Raw genomic sequence first — 22,400 nt, 5'->3', positions numbered from 1 at the left:
TGAGACAACCTGATCACTTTGTATCCCCCCCATTGCTTAGAACAGTGCTCGGCACATAGTAAGCAGTTAGCAAATACATATTTGCTATTCTATTGGTTAATGATGTGCATCTAGCTTTAATTCTATTTGTTCTGACGACCTGACACCTGTCCACATGTTTAGTTTTGTTGTCTGTCTCCCCCTTCTAGACTGTGAGCCCGTTGCTGGGTAGTGACCGTCTCTATACGTCACCCACTTGGACTTCCCAAGCGCTTAGTCCAGTGCTCTGCACACAGTAAGCGCTCAATAAATATGATCGAATGAACAAATGCCATCATTATTATTGTTATTATTCTGAGCCCCCATTTTATAGATGAGGTAACTGAGGCCCAGAGAAGTTAAGTCACTTGCCCGAGGTCACACAGCAGACGAGGGGGAGCCAGGATTAGAATCCAGGTCCTTCTGACGCCAAGGCCCGTGCTCAACCCACTAAGCCATGCTGTCTCGGGAGAGCCTGGGGAGACAGGTTCCAGCGGCCCAGGGGGAAGGCGCAGAAAGAAATCAGAAGCCACGCGGAAGTCCACCCGAGCTTCCCGGCCCCCTCGTTGGCGGGCCGGCCTTTATTGGGTGCCTGGGTGCTGGCCAAATGAGTAGCCCTGGAGACGAGCAAGCTGGGCGCTCCCGGGCCCTCACGGCGAGGAGCTGTGACCACATAAATAAGTCGGGGAGGAAGGCATCGAAATGGGGCATCTTCCCCATCTCCATCCGGGTGTGGGGAGGTGCCAGCCCTGAGGCAGCGTGATAGCAGGGGCGGGGGGCGAGGAGCGGGGACATTTTGGTTGGACGACGGGGAGTGGGGGCATCCTGGCCACTTCGGTCTAGGTAGAGGGGGACCCCAGCCCTGGAGGCTGAGACCCCAAATGCCTTCAGCCACTGGAGCCCCCCGCTTCCGAGCCGAAAACCCATCTGGATGTGTTGGGGCGGGGAGCCCTGAGGTGTGAGTGTGTTTAGCGGGGGGCTACTGGAGACCAGCACTCGTGGCTCCCCGCCCCGCCACGAGGCAGGGCTAAACTGGGGTGGGGGGGAGCCCCGGGTCAAGGAGAGGGGGTGGTCGCTTTCCCTGCCCAGGCTTAGTCCGGACGCCAGAGCGGGGAGAGGTAAAGAAGGGAAACTGAGGCAGGGGATTGACGCTCCGGCACCCAGAATGTGCAAACATAGAAAATAATAATTAATTACTAATTACAATACTAAATACCCTGGCCACATCCCCCTGGGGGGTTCAAAGCACTTAAGGGCCCTAACGAGGTGGGGCACACCGGGGACCCACTGGGCAGCCGCCAGCCGGGCGGCTCCTGGCCATGTGTCCCCGGGAGGAGAACCGGGCCCCCGACCCCTAGGCCATTCCTTCTGGGGTGGGCAGGGCCCAGGCACCAGGGGTCCCATGGGGGCGGGGGGAAGGGTCACGTCCGGGGGGCGGCCTCCACGGGATTCCCGTTGACCCTGCGCAGGCCAGAGATCTCCGGGGGCGGCAGGAGGGGGTGGGTGAGGCTGACCTGAGCTTTGCTCAGAGCCGAGATTCTCCCGCTGCCCCCAATCTGGATATTCACCGTAGTGGAATAGCTGGGCCGCACGCCCCCGCCTTCGGGACTCCCGTCTCCCAGGGCCCAGGCCGGCCCCCGCCCCAGCCGGCCCGGGCGGCCCCTCTGCTCGGGGGTCAGGATGGTGGCCGTGAGGCCGCAGGGGGCCGCTGGGGGAGACTGAGGCCGGACAGGGCAGGCCCACCCTCGGGGAGCGCCCCGGGGGGGTGGGGAGAGACCCCCGGGTGGGGAGGGGGCCCGGGAGGCGGGGGCGGAGGTTGAAGGACGAGGCCGGGCCGAGCCAGGCTGGCGGCCCGAGGCGAGGGCTGCCCGGATCGGTTCCTCCTGGACGCAGCCCGGGGAGCGGGCCCGGGACTGAGGGGTCCTGGGCATAGGTGGCAGCGGCCGGGGCGGGGCCGGGGGCTTCCAAGAGGCCCCCTCCCAGCCCTCCCCACCGGCCCCCCTCCTGGCCAAGCTCTGACTGATGCACGAGGCGGCTAGGTAGCGGGAGAGGGCGGCGGCACTGGAGGAGAGGCGGCGGGTTGGAGGGGCCAGGGCCAGGCGGCAGGGCAGGGCAACAGCTGGTTCGGGCAGAGGCAGGGTGGCAGAGGGTGGCGAGGCCTCTGCAGCCTCAGAGGCGGCCGTACCGTCCCCACGCCCAATCCCCAGTGGGAGCTGGGGAGAGCCGCGGGGAGGCCCGGCAGGGCTCTGGACTTCAGCCGTAGCTGCTGAAGAGGGTGGAGAGGCCTGGACGGAGGAGGAGGAAGGGGAGGACTGCATTGGGGACGAAGAGGAGGAGGGAGGGGAAGCCTGGATCAGGGAGGAGGAGGAGGGAGGGGAAGCCTGCACTGGGGAGGAGGGAGGAGAGGCCTGCTGGGAGGAGGGAGGGGAGGCTTGCCTGGAGGAGGGAAGGGAGGCCTGCTGGGAGGAGCTGCAGGGAGAAGAGTCCTGGAGGGAGGAGGACGACGACACAGGTGCCTCCGGCAGTTCCGTTTTCTTCCCCAGGGAGCTCCGGCTGGGGAAGGGGCTGAGAGGCGGGCTGGGGCTGGGAGATGGGGCCTCAGCCGTGCTCTGGGTGCCCGGGCCGGGTGGGAGTCCAGGGTGGTCCAGGGCCCCGTCGATTTCTACTGGGTGGGATCTTGGCAGCGACGGGGACCCAGGAGACTGGGTGCCCAGCCAGACGGCGCTCTCCCGGGCGGCGGGGAGCAGGGGGATGGTCTCCTGGATGCAGGCGAAGGGCAGGGTCGCCTCCCGCACCAAGGCGAAGCCGAAGGCCACAGGGGGGCCTGGAGAGAGGGAGGGAGGGAGGGAGAGATCAGGGGGTGGGGGTCACTGCGGCTGTCCTCCGTAGCTCCTCCAGCCTCCCTTGGTTTCCCTTGGAGAGAGAGAGAAAGGGGGCCCCAGGATCCCCACCAGCCTGTCCACCTCCCCCAGGCTTCCCGGGCGTAAAAGAGGAGGCCTGTAGGCCCCGTGGCCCATCCCATCTCCCAGAGTCCTCTGCTCCATTTCCGGGGGTGGCTTGGCTCCTGCCAGCACCCCGAGGGCACCTCCCACCATCCCGGCCACGGGTGGTACCCACCGGGCTGCAGCGGCTCAGAGCAGGGCGGGGCCCGGGGCTGGGTGCGGGAGAGGCCTCGGATCCTCCTAACGGGTTGGGCGGCGGGGCCGGGGGCGGCGGCCCGGGCCCCCCACTGCATCCGCTGAACCTTCTCGCTGTACATGCGGGCCAGGGCCTGCACCCGGGTGAGAATCTTCTCCGAGCGCTGGAGTCCCCCGCAGCCGCCTTCCTCCCGATACATCGCCAACTCCGTCAAACTCGGGCAGAACCGGGCCACGGTCTCGCCCTCTCCCGTCCCCCGCAGGTCCGACTCCTCCAGGATCACCAGGGGCTCCGAGCAGGTCAGCCGGGACACCCCCCGGGAATCCCACCCCGTGCCGCCCGCCTGCTCCATCGCCCGCCAGGCCCTCCGGATCTCCGCGCAGGAGCGGAATTCCAGCTCCGGGCTCGGCGGGCGAGCGGGGCCGGACCGGGTTTGGGGGGCGGATGCAGCGCCGTCCTCTGCCTCCGTCCCGGGGCCCCGTCCGGGGGACGCCACTGCCGGCTCCGGCGTCTCGCCCTCCGGCTCTGGCGTTCTGGGATCGTCCGGGCAACCCCGTTCCTCCCCGCTCCTGGCCGGGCTCTCCCCATCCCTGTCCGGGGAGCGGCCAGGAGTCAGAGGCGGGATGCTGGGCGACTTGGCACGGGTCTCCCGCTCCCGGGAGTCTTCGGGAACGTCGGGAGGGCCGTCCCGGACTAGGCCTTCCAGGACGTGGAGAGGGGATGGCTCCCGCTCGGCCGGTGGTGGCGGCTCCTCCTCTTCTTCCGAAGAGTCGCTGCTGGAGGGAGGCCGGCGCTCTGGGACAGCCTCCTCCTCCGGGACCGGGGTTCCGTCTCTTGATCGGATCCTGGAGGCCTCCCCGAGTCCTGGGGGGCCGTTGCAGGCAGCCGGCTGGGAGAGCAAAGGGGATGGGGGCGAGCTGTAAGGTCGTCCTCTAGGCTGTAAGCTCACCGTGGGCAGGGAATGTGGCTCCTAATTCTCTTGTATTGGACTCTCCCAAGCGTTTGGCGCAGCAGCATTTGTGGTTCGGCGGTAGAATTCTCCCCTCCTATGCAGGAGACCCGGGTTCGATTCCTGGCCAATGCAGTTGCTCCTTTTCCCTCTAGCTCGTCATGGGCAGGGAATGTGTCTCTTTATTGTTGCACTGTACTCCCACAAGCACTTAGTACAATACTCTGTCCACAGTAAGCTCTCCGTAAATACGACTGAATGAATTGAATGAATGCTCTACCTAGGAATCGCTCAATAAAACAACTGATCCATGACGGCGGCGATGATGGAGATTTTGGCCGCACCCAGAGAGGGGAAGGGCCGGGAAGACTAACGGGGCAGGGGGAGTTCCCAAGTCTCCCACACCAATCCCCCCAACCCCGGCCCCAAATGCCTCCTCCCCCGAGCCCCTCCTCGGCCCCAAGTTACCTCGCCTGGGCCCCCCGGCTCTCGCAGGCCCCGCTGATTTAGCAGCTCCAGGATCTCCTCAGTGATGGAGAGGTTGGAGGGGAGGGGTGAGACCCCTGGCTCCTCCAGGGGGTCTTCGGCAGGGCCGGTCCCCGGCTCCGGCGCCGGGCGGATCGACTCGGAGGTAGGGTAGAGCTCTCCCTCGCTGCCCGCGTGCTGCAGAGAGCGGCGAGGGAAGGGGCTCAGCTCCTGCAGAGTGGGCAGAGTCCCGACATTCCCGACAGGCCCTGTTGGGAGGGTGGTGGGGCAGGGGGAGTGGCATACACACTCGCCAACACATATACCACGCACACGTACCTTGAGCCTAGAGTCTGCTGCGGTTCGGGTGGTCCGACCAGGTACAGGAAAGGAGAGAGGGGAAGGGATTACTCCCATGCCGCTCCCTCCTCTGATTTTCCTTTGACCCCACTGTGCCCTCCAGCTTCTAAACCTCCCCCACCGCCAGCGCGGGTCCGGGCCTGCTCAGACCCCTTGTTATGAGATGCGGACCCAGACAGAGAGAGACACAGATGGATAGGGGGGTTGGGGAGAGAAAGAAATAGTTGGAGAGGGATAGGGTCACAGTGAGACGGATGGAGAGGGCCGGGGTGGGCGGGAGGGGGAACGCAGAACACTGACCGCTGTCCTGGAACATTGTCTGAGACTCCTTGGCCGGCTCTGAGGGGAAAACAGCAGACATAGTGGGGTGGGGTCCCCAAACCATCACCCCCCCCGCCCACCCCCAGCATCTCCTCCGGGGCCATGTCCTAGCTCTGCTGAGGAGAAGGGCGCTGAGAGAGGTGTGGGAGTGGGAAACCCTGAACCAAAGTACCCCCAGGTATAGTTCCAGCACAATCGCTCCACCCCCTCCACCAGCGATGCCCCCAACCCACCAGACTGGCGGCGTCCACGGCGGGAGAGGAGGCCGCTGTTGGCAGGCGTGAGTTTGCGGGACCTCTCGGGGCTGTAGAGCGAGGCTGAGGACTCTAAATCGGGGAGCAGGGCGGGGGAGGTCAGGACGGTTAGAAGAGTCATGGGGAGGGGGTGTCTAGGGCCCAGGGAGGCAGGGAAGGTGGGATGCAGAGTGAGGCTACGGCTGCAGAGCAGGAGTTGGGCCCCGGGGAGGTCAGGGCTCAGGAAGTTGGGGCTCAGAGCTCAGGGCCCAGGGGTCGCAGCTCAAGGTTTGGGGGGAGTCAGAGTTCAAGGATTGGGATTCAGTGGGTTCAGGGTTCAAGGATTGGGCCTGAGGGGTTGGGGCTTAGGGGGTGAAGTTCAGGGGTCGGGGCCCAGAGTCAGGGCTCAGGGGCCAGGGTTCAGGATTTGGGCCTCAGGAGTCACGGCTCGGGGGGTGGTGTCACAGCTCAAGGGTCGGGTCTAAGGAATCGGGGCCCAGGAGTGGGGTTCAGGGGTCAAGCCTTGGGGGTGGGCCTCAGGTGGAGGTCAGGGCTCAAGGTTCAGGGATCAGGGCTCAGGGAGGTCAGAGCTCAAGGGCTGGGGCTCAGGGAGGCGTCAGGGCTGGGGTCCAGGGGTCAGGGGTCAGGGGTTGGGACTCAGGGGATCTGGACTCAGAGGTCGGGGCTCAGGGGTCAGAACTCAGGGAGTCAGAACTGAGGGGCTGGGGCTCAGGGGCTGGACCCCTCCCTTACCTGCCGGCCTCCGTCCAGGGGTGAAGCTGTGAGACTCAGGGAGCCGTAGGGAGCTGAACGAGGGACTGAGGAATTCGGGGCTCAGACGGCCCTCAGGGGCGCCTGGAGAGGGAAGGGGGAGGGCAGGCTTGGTCAGTCCTCCCCACCCACCACCCTCCGCCCTGCCCTCCCACCATTCCTGGCCCCACACTCACAGTGGAAACTATTCTCCAACAGGACCTGCTTAGCCTGGAACACGAGAGAGAGTTGGGGTGAGATAAGTGGGAATCTCCCAACCCCAATTCCTCCCTAGGTCCCCCCAGCATCCTCGACCCCTTGACACTTCGGATCCCCCAGTTCTCCCCATCCCCGTGATCCAGGCCACCCCCACACTTTGGGTGCCCCAGCGTTCCCTGACGGTCCCCCCCAGGCCCCAAGTGGGGTTCAGCTGCCTCGCCTTCTGGGGGATGGAAGCCGGGTGGTTCTCCACAATGAGCCGCTTCAAGTAGTGGATCCAGAGCCGCTTCTCCTCCTGGTTCTTGGCCTGCAGCCGGGGTTTGACGGTGAGAGGTGGGACACAAAGCTTGGGGAGACCCCGGCCCTCAACCCAGGAGACCGCCCCTCCGTCAGCCGGTGGGCTGCTGGTCCTCACCTGCAAGAGATGCTGGTGTTTGGGGATGGTGAGGTCCGACACCTTGAAGCTCAGGGGATCCTTGGGGTTCTCGCTCAGAGACAAGTTACAGCACTGTAGGGAGGGGCAGGGGTCAGCTCTGTGGGGATCGGGGCGGGATTTCAGGATCCTCCACATCCCCCCTCCACCAGGGAGCCTCAGATGTTTGGAAGCCAGGGACCCCGGGTCCAACTGTTTCTCAAAGCAGCGTGGCTCGGTGGAAAGCCACGCTTTCATATCCCGGCTCCGCCATTTGTCAGCTGTGTGACTTTGGGCAAGTCACTTCACGTCTCTGTGCCTCAGTAACCTCCTCTGGAAAATGGGGATGAAGCCTGGGTGCCCCACATGGGACAACCTGATCACCTTGTATCCTCCCCAGTACTTAGAACAGTGCTTTGCACATAGTAAGCGCTTAACAAATGCCATCATTATTATTATTATTCATTCATTCAACAGCATTTATTGAGCACTTACCATGTGCAGAGCACTGTACTAAGCGATTGGGAGAGTACAATACAACAATAAACAGACACGTTCCCTGCCCACAAAGAGCTGACAGTCTAGAGAGGGAGACAGCATCCAGCAGAAACTCCTTATCATTGCCTCTAATCAGCACTCTCCCTCCTACTCACCCAGTCTCTTCTCCCGCTACACTCCAGCTCACTCTCTACATTCCCTCTCAAGCCAACCTCTTCAGTGTACCTCATCTCTCTCTCCGACCTTCGGCTCCCACCCTCCTTCCTGCCTGGAATTCTCTCCCCCCATCACATCCACTGGACCACAACTCTTCGCCACCCTTAGGAAATCCCGTCTCCTCCGGGAGGCCTGCCCTGTTTCATCTCTCTTGTCCTCTGTATGCCACAAACCCCTATCTACTACTTCAGGCCTTGGTGTCCTTAGTCTCTCTCACCCACTGGGGAGCACTTGGCTCCAAGAACAGTGCTTTGCACATAGTAAGCACTTAACAAATACCATTATTATTATTATTATTACTATAGCAACTTTCACATCCTCCTGTCCGAGCATTCACTCGTGTGCGTAACCAACTTCTCCTTCTCAACTGCATCCGTCTCGCTGCTGGCCCCTTGCTCATAGCTTCCCGCTGGCTGGAATTCCCTCCCCCTTCAAAGCCGACAGACCGCCACCCTCCCTTTACCTTCAGAGGACTATTAGTATCACTTCTCCTCCAGGAAGCTTTCCCTGACTCACTTCTCATTCACCCACCCCATTCGCCCTCCCTTCGCATCACCTACGCACTTGGCGCTGTACCCCAAAGCACTATGATGGTCGTCCCATCCCCACCCCTACAGCACTTATGCCCTTCCCCTATCTGAAATGTATTTTAATATCCGTGTCCCTCTCTAGACTGAAAGCTCCTTGAAGGCAGGGACGGTGTCTACCAACAGGCAGCGGCACAGCCTAATAGATATAGCACAGACCTGCGTGGGAATCAGAAGGACCTGGGTTCTAATGCCGCTCTATTGTGTGACCTCGGGCAAGTCATTTAACTTCCCCCTTTAGACTGTAAGCTTGTTATGGGCAGAAACATATCTGCTAATTCTGTTGCATTCTCCCAAGTGCTTAGTACAGTGCTCTGTACATCGCAAGGGCTCAATAAATACAACTGATGGATTGATTCTCTGTGCCTCGGTTTCCTCATCTGAAAAATGGGAGATAAAGACTGTGAGCCCCAAGTGGGACATGGACTGTGTCCAATCTGATTAGCTCGTCTCTCCCCAAGCGCTTAGGGCACAGCCTGACACATGGAAAGCATTACGAACACCATAAAAAACCAAACTCTGTTGGACTCTCCCAAACACTATACATACTATTCATTCATTCAATCGTATTTATTGAGCGCTTACTGTGTGCAGAGCACTGTACTAAACACTTGGGAAGTCCAAGTTGGCAACATATAGAGACGGTCCCTACCCAACAGCGGGCTCACAGTCTAGGAGGAGGAGACAGACAACAAAACAAAACATATTAACAAAATAAAATAGATAGAACAAATATGTACAAGTAAAATAAAAAGAGTAATAAATATGTACAAACATATATACAGGTGCGGTGGGGAGGGGAAGGAGGTAAGGCGGAGGGGATGGGGAGGGGGGAGTATCACTACTCAATAAATGAGTATTGACCATTCAATCAATACTATTAGACTCTCCCAAGCGCTATACATACTATTCAACAAATGAGTATTGATAATTCACTTCATATTCTAGACCGATTGATCTCTGGCACCTCCCTTGGCCCCGGCCCCTGCCTCCGTCCCCGTCCCAGCCCCCCGGCCCCTGACCCCAGGACTTACAAAGATGTGACCCTTGTAGGCATAGGTGTCTCCGCGCCTCTTGGCTACCAGCAGCATCCGGGAGAAGAGGAAGAGCAGGCGCTCCCGGCGGAGCCGCGGCCCCCGGAAGGTCCCCTCCAGGACCAGCTCCCCGAAGGCGCTCAGCTCCGGGCCCCCCCAGCCCACCAGGCGCTGCTGAACCTCCTGAAACACACACACACACACACCAATCCCCAAATCCTTCCAAGCTCCACAATCCTTCCCGTCCTTCCTGGACTCCCACCCCGCCACACCCCAATCCCAGACATCCCCGGATCCCCTTCTCCACAGTCCTTCCCATCTTTCCCAGATTCTCCCCCACCCACTTCCCAATTATCCTGGTCCTCTCTAGATGCCCTTCCTCACAGTCTTCCCCATCCTTCCGGGACTCCCACCTCCCATTCCCCAACCACCCTGGTCTTCCCTGGATTCCCTTCCCCACAGTCCCCCCCCCAGTCCCTCCTGGACTCCCACCGCCCATTCCCCAACCACCCTGGTCTTCCCTGGACCCCCTTCCTCACAGTCCCCCCCCGGTCCCTCCTGGACTCCCACTTCTTCTTTCTCAAAAGAGCCCCCACCACGTCGCAGCCCCTACCCCCACCCCTCCTCGACACCCCTGGGCCCGGCCCCCGACCTGCAGCCGGGCAGCGTGTTCCTGTTTGCGCTTCATGTCGTTGATGTACCAGGCCACGGCCGTCATGGTGATGATGGCCTCCTCCACCACCTCGTAGCCCCCGTGCCGCTCATCCCAGTGCTTGCCCAGCTCCTGCGGGGGCCGGACCGGATCGGCTCGGACCCTGGAGTCCGACTCCCACACGGCCCTGGCCCAGGGAGCTCTGAACCCCGGATCTCTCCGGTCACCACCCCCGGGAATCCCTGTCCTTTCCCAAGCACTCAATACAGTGCTCTGTGCACAATAAATTGATGGACTGTCCCTAGGCCACACTGTCTCCCACCCCTCGTTCCTCATTTTCCATCAGCGGATGGTCCCGTGCTGACCCTCGGGCCCCACTCCTCCCATCCCGGCCCAGCCGCCCCATTCCCCGGCCCTCCCAGCGGAGCCGACCTGCAGCAGCAGATGGTACTTGAGGATGCGCTGCACGGGTTTCAGCAGGTAGCTCTGCAGGGGCAGCGAGTGGCACAGCCGGGCCTGGCGCTCGCGGAGGAGACGGGACAGCGGCTCGGAGCTTGACAGTTCCCGCAGCAGGGCCAGGGAGCTGGGGCACAGGGGGTCGCGCAGAGTCAGGGCCCGAGGCCCCAGAGGAGGGAGGGCGAGGGTGGGGTGGGGAGGAAGGGGCTCGGGAGCAGGGGCCCGGGGAGACGACTCACTTGGGGTAGTTCATGCAGTACAGGGTGTAGATGTCAAACTGCTCACTCTGCGGAAGAGACGACGGTTCGGCGCGGACCCACCCCCCAGCCCCCATGCTCCCCATCCGCCCGCCTCCCGTGCCCCCCGCCCGAGGGTCCGGCCGTGGCCCGGGAGAGGGAACGAGGGCCTCACCCTCTGGACGAAGCACTCGGCGATGCCCTGGGCGCTGCTGCTGCTCTCCAGCTCTTCCAGCAGTTCTCTGGGCCGCCCGGGGAACCACATCACACGTCACCAAGGAAGCCCCGGGTCGTGAAGGGGAGACGCCTCCCCCTCCCCACCCTGGCTCGCGGTTAGAAAACGGCACCCCGGAGACCGCACCCACGCTGCCACTGCACAAGGGGAGGAGCCCCATGGCCAAGAAAAACAACTACCCCCAAGGCCCTGCAGCTCTGTGGTACCAGGGAAGCTACCCCAGCTCTCAGAAGCACCCAAAGATCCCCCCCAGACCGTGCCCCTCTGGCCCAAAGTCACTCTACCTGACCCGGACAGTGGGTAAGGGTGACCCCCCACCGCCCGCCGACGGAGGGTCCGGCCCTGACCTTGTTGCCAATTTGTACTTCCCAAGCGCTTAGTACAGTGCTCTGCACACAGTAAGCGCTCAATAAATACGATTGATGAGGATGATGATGACCTGTTGAACTCGTAGATGTCCTCAATGTTGCAGAACAGGGTTTCCAGCTGCTCCGGCTGCAGCTCCAGGTGTTCGCTGCTCACCAGACAGCCCAGGTAATCCTTGCATGGATGGGAGTCAGGGGGAGGGCAGCGGTCAGAGCTCAGAGTGATAGCTTATTGTAGCCGGGGAATGGGCTGCTTATTGTTCTACGGTCCTCTCCCAAGCGCTTAGCCCAGTGCCCTGCACACAGTAAGCGCTCAATAAGCGCGACAACGAATGAATGAAAGCTCAGGGCATCCCAAGATATGGAGTGGGGATGAGGAGTTGATGGGGGGATCCCTCTGGTCGGGACTGGAGGGCCGAGGAGCGGGGGCCGGGGCGTCTCACCTCCACGATGCTCCGCAGGTCCCGCACGTAGGCCCTCTCCGTCTCGACGATCTCCAGGGCCACACGCTCCAGGTGCGAGGGCTTCCCCCCGCCCGCGCCGGGCTCCCCCAGCACCCCCACCGGCGTCAGGTCGAGGCTGATGTGTGGCCCCGGGGGGCCGGCCGTCGGGGGGCCGAGGCCGTCGGCCAGGGAGGCGGAGGAGGCGGAGGAGCCCAGGCTGGGCGGGCGCTCCCCCTCGGAGCCGGAGCCCAGGGTGCTCAGGGACGTGCTGCTGCCGGAGCCGCGGGAAGCCATGGCCAGTGGCGGGGGCCGAGCGGGCGCTGGGGGGGGACGGGCCCAACGTCAGGACGGAGGGGCGTCTGCCCACCTGGCACCCCTGCCTGGGTACCTGCCTTGCCCACCCGCCGCTCACTACTGGCTCACAAAACCCTGCTCGCCTTACACACACACTGAGGAGCGCTATCCCGGCCCCGCCACTTGTCTGCTGTGTGACCTTGGACAAGTCGCTTCACTTCCCTGTGCCTCATCTGTAAAATGGGGATTGAGACTGTGAGCCCCACGCGGGACAGGGAGCGTGTCCAACTCCATTTCGTGGCTCAGTGGAAAGAGCCCGGGCTTTGGAGTCAGAGGTCATGGGTTCGAATTCCGGCTCCACCAATTGTCAGCTGAGTGACTTTGGGCAAGTCACTTCTCTTCTCTGGGCCTCAGTTCCCTCATCTGTAAAACGGGGATTAAGACTGTGAGCCCCCCGTGGGACAGTCTGATCACCTTGTAACCTCCCCAGCGTTTAGAACAGTGCTTTGCACATAATAAGCGCTTAATAAATGCCATTATTATTATTATTGCTATCCAACCCAGCGCTCCAGACAGTGAGCTTAACAAATAACATAGCAAGTAGAGAAGCAGCGTGGCTCAGTGGAAAGAGCCCAGGCTTTGGAGTCAGAGGTCAGGGGTTCAAATCCTGACTCCGCCACTTGTCAGCTGTGTGACTTTGGGCAAGTCACTTCACTTCTCTGTGCCTCAGTTCCCTCATCCGCAAAATGGGGATTAAGACTGTGTGGCCCCCAAGGGACAACCTGATCATCTTGTAACCTCCCCAGCACTTAGAGCAGTGCTTTGCACATAGTAAGCACTTAATAAATGCCATTATTATTACTATTATCCAACCCGGAGCTCAAGACAGTGAGCTTAACAAATAACATAGTAAGTGCTTAACAAATACCATCACCATCATCATCATTACTGACTCATGTGCCCCTGCTGACCTTTTTTTTTTTTAATAGTATTTGTTAGGTATTTACTACGTGCCAGGCACTACACTAAGCGCTAGGGTAGATAGAAGTTAATCGGGTTGGACACACTCCACGTCCCATTCTAAATCCCCATTTTACAGGTGAGGGAACCGAGGTCCAGAGAAGGGAAGTGACTAGCCCAAGATCACGCAGCAGACAAGTGCCGGGGCCGGGATTAGAACCCAGGTCCTATCCACCCATCGTGCACCACCGGCTCACGCGTGACTAGCCCAAGATCACGCAGCAGACAAGTGCCGGGGCCGGGATTAGAACCCAGGTCCTATCCACCCATCGTGCACCACCGGCTCACGCGGCCCTGATCAGCTCGCTCACCGATGGTGCACTATTTGCTCACTATTGCTCCCATCACACGCCCCTCTTGCCTCACACGTCTTGCACTACTGACTGAGGTGTCCACTCCCGCGTTGCTCACTTGCACTCGACTTGCTCTCCCGCCTCCCACCCTTTTCCCTCCCACCCACCCCGCTCTCTGCGCATTCCTCCCCAGGCCTCAACCTTGCCACCCACACCAAGATGTCTCAAACCCGGCACCCTTGGTTCTCTCCCTCCTGCCTCAACACCCAGAGTTCACAATCCTTGCACCCATGTTCTCTACCCGGGCCCCTCTGGATTGTAAACCCACTGTGGGCAGGAAATGTGTCTGTTGCTAAGCGCTTAGTACAGTGCTAAGCGCTTAGTATGGTGCTCTGCACACAGTAAGCACTCAATAAATACGAAATACGATTGATTGATTGTTATACTGTATTCATTAAAAGAAGCAGCGTGGCTCAGTGGAAAGAGCCCCGGATTGGGAATCAGAGGTTGTGGGCTCTAATCCCGGCTCTGCTGTGTGACTTTGGGCAAGTTGCTTCACTTCTCTGGGCCTCAGTGACCTCATCTGTAAAATGGGGATTCATTCATTCATTCAATCGTATTTATTGAGCACTTACTGTGTGCACAGCACTGTACTAAGCGCTTGGGAAGCACAAGTTGGCAACATATAGAGACGGTCCCTACCCAACAGTGGGCTCACAGTCTAGAAGGGGGAGGCAGAGAACAAAACAAAACATATTAACAAAATTAATTAAGACTGTGAGCCCCGCGTGGGACAACCTGATCACCTTGTAACCTACCCAGCGTTTAGAACAGTGCTTTGCACAGAGTAAGCGCTTAATAAATGCCATTATTATTATTATTCTTCATTTGTCCATTCAATCATATTTATTGAGTGCTTACTGTGTGCAGAGCACTGTACTAACCGCTTGGGAGAGTACAATATAACAATAAATAGACACGTTCCCTGCCCACAGGGAGCTTACAGTCTCGGGGGGGGGGCGGGGGGGATAGAAAGTGCTTTCTGTGTGCAGAGCACTGTACTAAGCACTTGGGAGAGTACAATGTAACAATAAATATATTGTCCCCCTCTCCATCCCCCCCACCTTACCTCCTTCCCCTCCCACAGAACCTGTATATATGTTTGTACGTATTTATTACTCTATTTTACTTGTACATATTCTATTTATTTTATTTTGTTAATATGTTTTGTTCTCCGTCTCCCCCTTCTAGACTGTGAGCCCGCTGTTGGGTAGGGACCGTCTCTAGATGTTGCCAACCTGGACTTCCCAAGCGCTTAGTCCAGTGCTCTGCACACAGTAAGCGCTCAATAAATACGATTGAATGAATGAATGAATAAATAGACACATTCCCTGCCCACAGGGAGCTAAACAATCTAGGGGGGGAGACAGGCATTAATATGAATTAATTGCAGATAAATTACAGATACTCTCCCAAGCACTTAGTCAGTGCTCTGTAAGCTTTCAATAAATATGATTGACGACTGACCGTCCCGCAGCCCTCCTTTTCCCGGCCCCTCCACTCCAGCCTTTGCAACCTGAGAAGCAGCCGAGAAGCAGTGTGGCCTAACGTATAGACTTCGGGCCTGGGAGTTTGACAGACCTGGGTTCTTGTCCCGGCCCCGCCACTTGTCTGCCGCGTGTGACCTTTGGCAAGTCACTTAACTTCTCTGTGGCTCTGTTACCTCATCTGTAAAATGGGTATTAAAGCCGTGAGCCCCACGTGGGACATGAACTGCGTCCAACCTGCTTATCTTCTATCTACCCTGGTATTCGGTAAATGGCCTGGTCCGTATTGAGACTAAAAAATACCATTTTTAAACAAAAAAAGAGAGAAAGGGGAAGAACGTTAGTGGTGTTTGGTCTCTCATGATCACAGGTGTGTGTGCCATGTGTGATCATGTGTGTGGGCCGCATGTGTGCACTCAGCTGGGGGCGCCTGGAAGGGAGACACAGGAAGCCAAGCGGCAAGGGAGAAGCAGCGTGGCTCAGTGGAAAGAGCCCGGGCTTTTTGGAGTCAGCGGTCGTGGGTTCAAATCCCCGCTCCACCAACTGTCAGCTGGGTGACTTTGGGCAAGTCACTTAACTTCTCTGGGCCTCAGTGACCTCATCTGTAAAATGGGGATTAAGACTGTGAGCCCCCTGTGGGACCACCTGATCACCCTGTAACCTCCCCAGCGCTTAGAACAGTGCTTTGCACATAGTAAGCGCTTAATAAATGCCATCATTATTATTATTAAGGGAGAAGGCTCTTGTGCCGCAGGGAGGGGAAGGAAAGGGAAGATAAACCCTGAGTGAGGAAGTAGAGTGAGTATATAGGGTTGACCCAGATCCCTCCCGGGGCCCCCGCCCTCTCCAGGCCTCAGTTTCCCCCCAGCAGAGCATATTTGCTCCCCCACATACCCCCCGGAGCTCAGTTTCCCTCACTCTCTGTCTCTCTCTCTCTCCGGCACCCCTCAATGAGTTATCTCTCCCAGAGAAGCCCCTCCCAGGTCCCTCTTTCCAACGGTCCCTCCTCCTTCCCTTCTCCTCTGTCCCCCTTCCATCCTCCTCTCCTTTTCCTCCCTCGGTTCCCCATCCCAAACCTGGGGCTGGACTCCTTTCCCCGGCTCCCGGCTCTCCAGCTCCCGGGCAGAGGTCTCTGTTACTCAGTTTTTGCATTTCCTGTCCCGTCCTCCCCTCCCCTGTCTCCCCACCCAGGCCTGACCTGGTAAAAACGGAAAGAGAAAGCAGACTCAAGCTTCACACCCAGCACACCAACGCTTGCTCTGGGCCGGAACAAACACACACACACATATATATACACACGCTACACACTCGCAGGTGCACCACTTTTGCCAGCCACGTGTGCGTGGGTCCAGAGCTCCAGACACACACCCTCCACACAAACCTCTGAGTGTGTCGGCGTGGGTCTGCGGGCCTGACACATCATCATCATCATCATCACCAATCGTATTTATTGAGCGCTTACTGTGTGCAGAGCACTGGACTAGACTGTGAGCCCATTGTTGGGTAGGGACTGTCTCTATATGTTGCCAATTTGTACTTCCCAAGTGCTTAGTACAGTGCTCTGCACACAGTAAGCGCTCAATAAATACGATTGATGATGAGACTAAGCACTTGGGAAGTACAAGTTGGCAACATATAAAGACAGTCCCTACCCAACAGTGGGCTCACAGTCTAAAAGGGGGAGACGCAGACATTCAGCCACACTTCCTGAGACACCCACTGACCCTCAAAAGACACGGACCCTCTTGAACACTCAGGCATACAATCCCATGAACACACAACGCACCTTCACGGAAGACCCAAAGGCCCTCACACCTATTCAGACCTGCGCAGCGACTTGGACACCTCCTCCGGATTCATTCTCTCGGACACACCCATAAAGATACGCTCCACATAGAGGCACTCCAAAACACATTCACACAGAACAAAAAAGTCTTCTCAAGAACCTCCAGTGGTTGCCCATCCACCTCTGCATCAAACAAAAACTCCTCCCCATTGGCTCTGAAGCCCTCCATCACCTTTCCCCCTCCTATCTCACCTCCCTACTCATTCATTCATTCATTCCATCGTATTTATTGAGCACTTACCGTGTGCACAGCACTGTACTAAGTGCTTGGGAAGTCCAAGTTGGCAACATATAGAGACGGTCCCTACCCAACAGCGGGCTCACAGCCCAGTCTGCACACTTCGCTCCTCTAAGGCTAACCTTCTCCCCTCTATCTCATTTATCTCACCACTGACCTCTCACCCATGTCCTGCCTCTGGCCTAGAATGCCCTCCTTCCTCATATTCGACAGACCATGACTCCCCCACTTAAAAGCCTTACTGAAAGCACATCTCACCCATAGCCCTTCCCTAAGCCCCCCCTTTTCCTCTTCTCCCGTTCCCTTCTGCGTCACCCTGACTTGCTCCCTTTACACTCCCCAGCCCCCCAGCGCTTCCGTCCGTATCTGTCATTTATTTATTTATATTAACGTCCGTCTCCCCCTCTAGACTGTGGGCGCTTTGTGGGCCGGGAATGAGTCTGTCAGACTGCCCTCTCCCAAGCGCTTAGTCCAGTATTCGGCATCCGGTGGGCGCTCAATACACAGTGACTGTCTCTGGCACTTACTCACCGGCCGGGCTGTATCTCCGGAGGTGGCGGGCCTGGGCACCCTCAGGCATGATGGGGTGATCTCCAACCGTGGACCTGGAGCTGGGGGACAGAGGCCGGGGGGGTTCATTCATTTCATTCAATCGTATATTTATTGAGCGCTTACTGTGTGCAGAGCACTGGACTAAGCGCTTGGGAAGTCCAAGTTGGCAACATATAGAGACGGTCCCGACCCGACAGCGGGCTCACAGTCTAGAAGACTGTGGGGGGTGCGGGGGGCCTGTATGGACCCCTCCCCACCATCTCCGGATCCTCCTCCAAGACCCACCCCCCCTCCCCCTTTGCTTGGGAATCCTGGATGCTCGGGAACCATGGATGCCGGGGTCCCCGCTGGCTGCCCAGTCGCCAGGGAAGAAGGGCAGGCAGGAAGCCCCCCTCCCCACCCGCTCTGGGCAGCCGCCGTCCTCCCCCTTCCCTGCCATTGTTTCCCGAGTGAACAATTCCCTCTCCGAACCCAGGAGTCCCAAACGGCCAGGGCAGCCCCCACCCGCCCCCCCACCAGGGCCCAGAGGGGGACAGTAATAATAATAATAATGGCATTTATTAAGCGCTTACTATGCGCAAGGCACTGTTCTAAGCGCTGGGGGTATACAAGGCGATCAGGGTGTCCCACAGGGGGCTCCCAGTCTTCATCCCCATTTTCCAGATGAGGGAACTGAGGCCCAGAGAAGTGAAGCGACTTGCCCAAAGTCACCCAGCTGACAAGAGCCCGCTGTTGGGTAGGGACTGTCTCTATATGTTGCCAACTTGTACTTCCCAAGCGCTTAGTACAGTGCTCTGCACACAGTAAGCACTCAATACATACGATTGATGATGATGAAGCGGCAGAGCCAGGACTGGAACCCATGACCCCTGACTCCAAAGCCCGGGCTCTTTCCACTGAGCCATGCTGCTTCGCTAGGCCCAGGCCCCAGGACCACCCCTGAGCTGGAGGAGGGGCAGAGAGGGCCGGGTGGGCCCGGGAAAGGAGGGGAGGGGGGGGCAGGGCTTCGACCCCCAGTCAGAGGGACCCTCCCTTCCCCACCCAACAGCTCCAGCCTACAGTAAGCGCTCAATAAATAGGACTGAATGAATGAAAAGGACCCTATGGGCGTGGAGGAGAGAGGGGGTTTAGCCATGGGGGGGAGGCGGGGACACCGGGGTCCCTGGGGAAGGGCGGGGGTGGGGAGAGGGCGGGAAAGAAGCCGGTTCTCACGGCCGGGCAGGGGAAGGGAGGGGAAAGGAGGCGCGCCCAGGGTCTGGAGAAATTCCCTCTCCCACCCCATCTAAGGCCAGTCTCTCTGCCTCGCTCACTCTGGGCCCCGCCATTCATTCAATCGTATTTATTGAGCGCTTACTGTGTGCGCAGCACCGGACTAAGCGCTTGGGAAGTCCAAGTTGGCCACATAGAGAGACGGTCCCCACCCAACAGCGGGCTCACAGTCTAGAAGGGGGAGACAGAGACCAAAACAAAACATCTTCACAAAATAAAATAAGTAGAATATGTACAAGTAAAATAAATAGAGTATTTACGAAGCAGCGTGGCTCAGTGGAAAGAGCGCGGGCTTCGGAGTCAGAGGTCATGGGTTCAAATCCCGGCTCCGCCAGTTGCCAGCTGTGTGACTTTGGGCAAGTCACTTCTCTGTGCCTCAGTTACCTCAGCTGTAAAATGGGGATTAAAACTGCGAGTCCCCCCCCGGGACAACCTGATCACCTTGTAACCTCCCCAGCGCTTAGAACAGTGCTTTGCACATAGTAAGCGCTTAACAAATGCCAGCATCATCAAATAGAGTAATAAATCCGTACAAACATATATGCATGTGCTGTGGGGAAGGGAAGAAGGTAAGGCGGGGGGGATGGAGAGGGCTCAGCCTGGGAAGGCCTCCTGGAGGAGGCCATCTGGAAGTTAGGACAAGGTCCCTACCCAACAGGGGGCTCACAGTCTAGAAGGGGAAGACAGACAACAAAACACATTAATAAAATAAATAGAATATGTACAAGTAAAATAAATAAATAGAGTAATAAATCCGTACAAACATATATACATGTGCTGTGGGGAAGGGAAGGAGAGGGCTCGGTCTGGGAAGGCCTCCTGGAGGAGGCCATCTGGCAGTTAGGACGCCTGGGTCCCGGCCATCCCCCCAAAATCCCCCTCCCCCGCGGGCAGGGACCGTCTCTCTCTTTATTGCTGGGCTGTACTTTCCAAGCGCTCAGCACGGTGCTCTGCACACAGTGAGCACTCAGTAAGTACGACTGAATGAATAAATAGGAATGAACGAAGGGACTAATCTGGGGGCTTCCCCAGGGGGGTCGAGGGGGGCAGACTGCGGGCCCTGCAGGGAGCTGTCTGAGGCCTGGGGTTCCCCGCAGAGGCCTGGAGCTGAATCAAACCGAGCCACAGACAGGGCAAGTGCAACCACTCACACAGTCATTCAATCGTATTTATTGAGCGCTTACTGTGGGCAGAGCACTGGACTAAGCGCTTGGGAAGTCCAAGTTGGCAACATATAGAGACGGTCCCGACCCAACAGCGGGCTCGCAGTCTAGAAGGGGGAGACAGACAACAAAACGAAAGGTTTTCCTTTTGAGCTCACGTCCAGTTTCCCTCGGATACTCTGGGAGCCTGTGAACCACTACCGTGAGCCCCCTGTGTAACCTCCCCAGCGCTTAGAACAGTGCTTTGCACATAGTAAGCGCTTAATAATAAAAAAAAAGAAGCCACTACCAACCACTACCACCCCTGACCTCGGGTGTTGGGGGTCGCGCTGCTTCATTCATTCATTCAATCGTATTTATTGAGCGCTTACTGTGTGCAGAGCACTGTACTAAGCGCTTGGGAAGTGCAAATTGGTAACATATAGAGACGGTCCCTACCCAACGACGGGCTCGCAGTCTAGAAGGGGGGAGACAGACAACAAAACATGTGAAGCCTGGGGTCTCCGGCCAGAAGGGTCAGGGGTGGGGGGTCTATGCCCCTTAGGTGGTGGGAGGGCTTCCCGGGGGTGGCAGAGACAGGGAAGGGGGGTGGGGAAGAGAGGGGTGTCTCTATTCATTCATTCAGTCGTATTTATTGAGCGCTTACTGTGTGCAGAGCACTGGACTAAGCGCTCTGGAAGTCCAAGTTGGCAACATATTCATTCATTCATTCCGCCGTATTTATTGAGCGCTTGCTGTGTGCAGGGCACTGTACTAAGCGCTTGGGAAGTCCAAGTTGGCAACATAGTCATTCATTCATTCAGTCGTATTTATTGAGCCCTTGCTGTGTGCAGAGCACTGTGCTAAGCGCTTGGGAAGTCCAAGTTGGCAACAGATAGAGACGGTCCCTACCCAACAGCGGGCTTACAGCCTAGAAGGGGGGAGACAGACAATAAACCAACACATATTGACAAAATAAAATAAATAGAATGGTAAATTTGTCCAAGTAAAACAAATAGATTAATAAATCTGTACAAACAGATATACGGGTCCTGTGGGGAGGCCAGCCCATCCCTTCCCCTGCCTCCGTTCCCCCGACCAACGACAAAGGGGCTTCCGCTCCACAGAGAGAACCCCAAAAAGGAGAACCCCCCGTCTCACCGCTCCCAATTTCCCACCCCTCCTCTGGCGAGGTTGTTCCTGAAGTCTAACCTTCATCCCTCCTGCTGCAGCCTCAAGTGGTCCTTTGGTGGGGAATGGAGAACGTTACCCCAGAGATTTCGCTTCACCCGTTCGGCTCTTCTCCGGTCCGGGGCAATCCTCAACGACCCCACCCCGCCCCGCCGGCTCCCTGCCCCGTCCCTGGGCCCTGGGGGGGGGGGGGGGTCTCCCCGAGAAGGGGGAGTCCCGGCCCGGCCCGTCCCGTCCCGGGGCCCGTCCCGGGGCCCGTCCCGGGGCCCGTCCCGGGGGTCCCGCCCCGCCGCTCCCTCGGGCTCTGGGGGCAGGGCCGCGCTGGGGGCCGGGACCCCCGGGCTCCCCAAGGCGGGGGCGGGGGGGGGGCAGCCTGCCCGCCCCCTCCCTCCCTCCCTCCCTCTCTCCCTCCCCCCGTCCCTCCGTCCCTTTCCCCCGCCCCACCCCCTCCCCATTGTTCCCGGGGCGCAGAGCGGGCTCCTCCTCCCCATCCTCCCCCTCCTCCCCCCCGGCCCCGCCCTCCGAGCCCCCCCTCCTCGGGCCCCCCCCCCTCCATCCGCCGCCCCCCGGCCCATCCCCACCGTGGGCTCCAGACACTGCTCCATCGCCCCCAATCCCGGGCCTCCGTCCGGACACACAAAGCGGCTTCTGTCCGCTCCCTCCTCCTCCTCCTCCCTCTCCTCCTCTTCCTTCTCCTCCCTCTCCTCCTCCTCCTTTCTCCTGCTCCTCTTCCTCCCTCTCCTCCTCTTCTCCTGCTCCTCTTCCTCCCTCTCCTACTCCTCCTCTTCTCCTGCTCCTCTTCCTCCCTCTCCTACTCCTCCTCTTCTCCTGCTCCTCTTCCTCCCTCTCCTCCTTCTCTTCCTTCTCCTCCTCCTCTTCCTTCTCCTGCTCCTCTTCCTCCCTCTCCTCCTCCTTTTCCTTCTCCTGCTCCTCTTCCTCCCCCACCTCCTCCCTCTCCTCCTCTTCCTCCCTCTCCTCCTCTTCCCTCTTCCTCCCTCTCCTCCTCTTCCCTCTTCCTCCCTCTCTTCCTCCTTCTCCTCCTCTTCCTCCCTCTCCTCCTCTTCCCTCTCCTCCTCTTCCTCCCTCTCCTCCTCTTCTCTCTTCCTCCCTCTCCTCCTCCTCTCTCTTCCTCCCTCTCCTCCTCTTCCTCCCTCTCTTCCTTCTCCCTCTCCTCTTCCCTCTTCCTCCCTCTCCTCCTCTTCCTCCTCCCTCTCCTCTTCCCTCTTCTTCTCCTGCTCCTCTTCCTCCCTCTCCTGCTCCTGCTCCTCCCTCTCCTCCTCCTCTTCCCCTGCTCCTCTTTCCCCCTCTCCTCCTCCTCTCCCTCTCCCTTGCCTTGCCTTCCGTGGCCTTGCCCCCGCCGCTCCCCCCGGGGTTGGCGGGTGTTCTCACCTCCCCAGGTGGGCGGTGTTGCCGCCGCCGCC

At 58.9% G+C, this 22,400-nt stretch overlaps 1 protein-coding gene across 1 annotated transcript; it reads right to left on the bottom strand.

The window, feature by feature from the left end:
- Positions 1–1,439: 1,439 nt before the first annotated feature.
- On the bottom strand, positions 1,440–21,105 carry PLEKHG2 (pleckstrin homology and RhoGEF domain containing G2). The gene is made up of 20 exons (XM_038767672.1): positions 21,001–21,105; positions 17,357–17,436; positions 11,588–11,907; positions 11,219–11,319; positions 10,720–10,786; positions 10,548–10,594; positions 10,285–10,435; positions 9,853–9,984; positions 9,201–9,383; positions 6,869–6,961; positions 6,674–6,760; positions 6,432–6,465; positions 6,238–6,339; positions 5,485–5,577; positions 5,231–5,269; positions 4,910–4,926; positions 4,574–4,768; positions 3,136–4,045; positions 2,455–2,842; positions 1,440–2,079 (listed from the first exon to the last, which is right to left on the bottom strand). Exons 2-20 carry the CDS (start codon positions 17,403–17,405, stop codon positions 1,440–1,442), a joined length of 3,648 nt encoding a protein of 1,215 aa, XP_038623600.1. The 5' UTR covers positions 17,406–17,436; positions 21,001–21,105.
- Between the last annotated feature and the right edge of the window lie 1,295 nt (positions 21,106–22,400).

The sequence above is a fragment of the Tachyglossus aculeatus genome, chromosome 26 (genome assembly GCF_015852505.1).
Source record: "Tachyglossus aculeatus isolate mTacAcu1 chromosome 26, mTacAcu1.pri, whole genome shotgun sequence".
NCBI lineage: Eukaryota > Metazoa > Chordata > Mammalia > Monotremata > Tachyglossidae > Tachyglossus > Tachyglossus aculeatus.
This window is presented reverse-complemented; position numbering and strand designations above follow the sequence as displayed.

Bases quoted from the DNA above. Each gene is read 5' to 3' on its own strand.
- PLEKHG2 (XM_038767672.1), bottom strand. From the start codon at position 17,405: ATGCCTGAGGGTGCCCAGGCCCGCCACCTCCGGAGATACAGCCCGGCC. The intron at 11,320-11,587 runs GTGAGACGCCCC...CATCCATGCAAG, and splicing joins ACCTGCGGAGCATCGTGGAG to GATTACCTGGGCTGTCTGGT. The intron at 6,761-6,868 runs GTGAGGACCAGC...CCCCGGCTGCAG, and splicing joins AACACCAGCATCTCTTGCAG to GCCAAGAACCAGGAGGAGAA.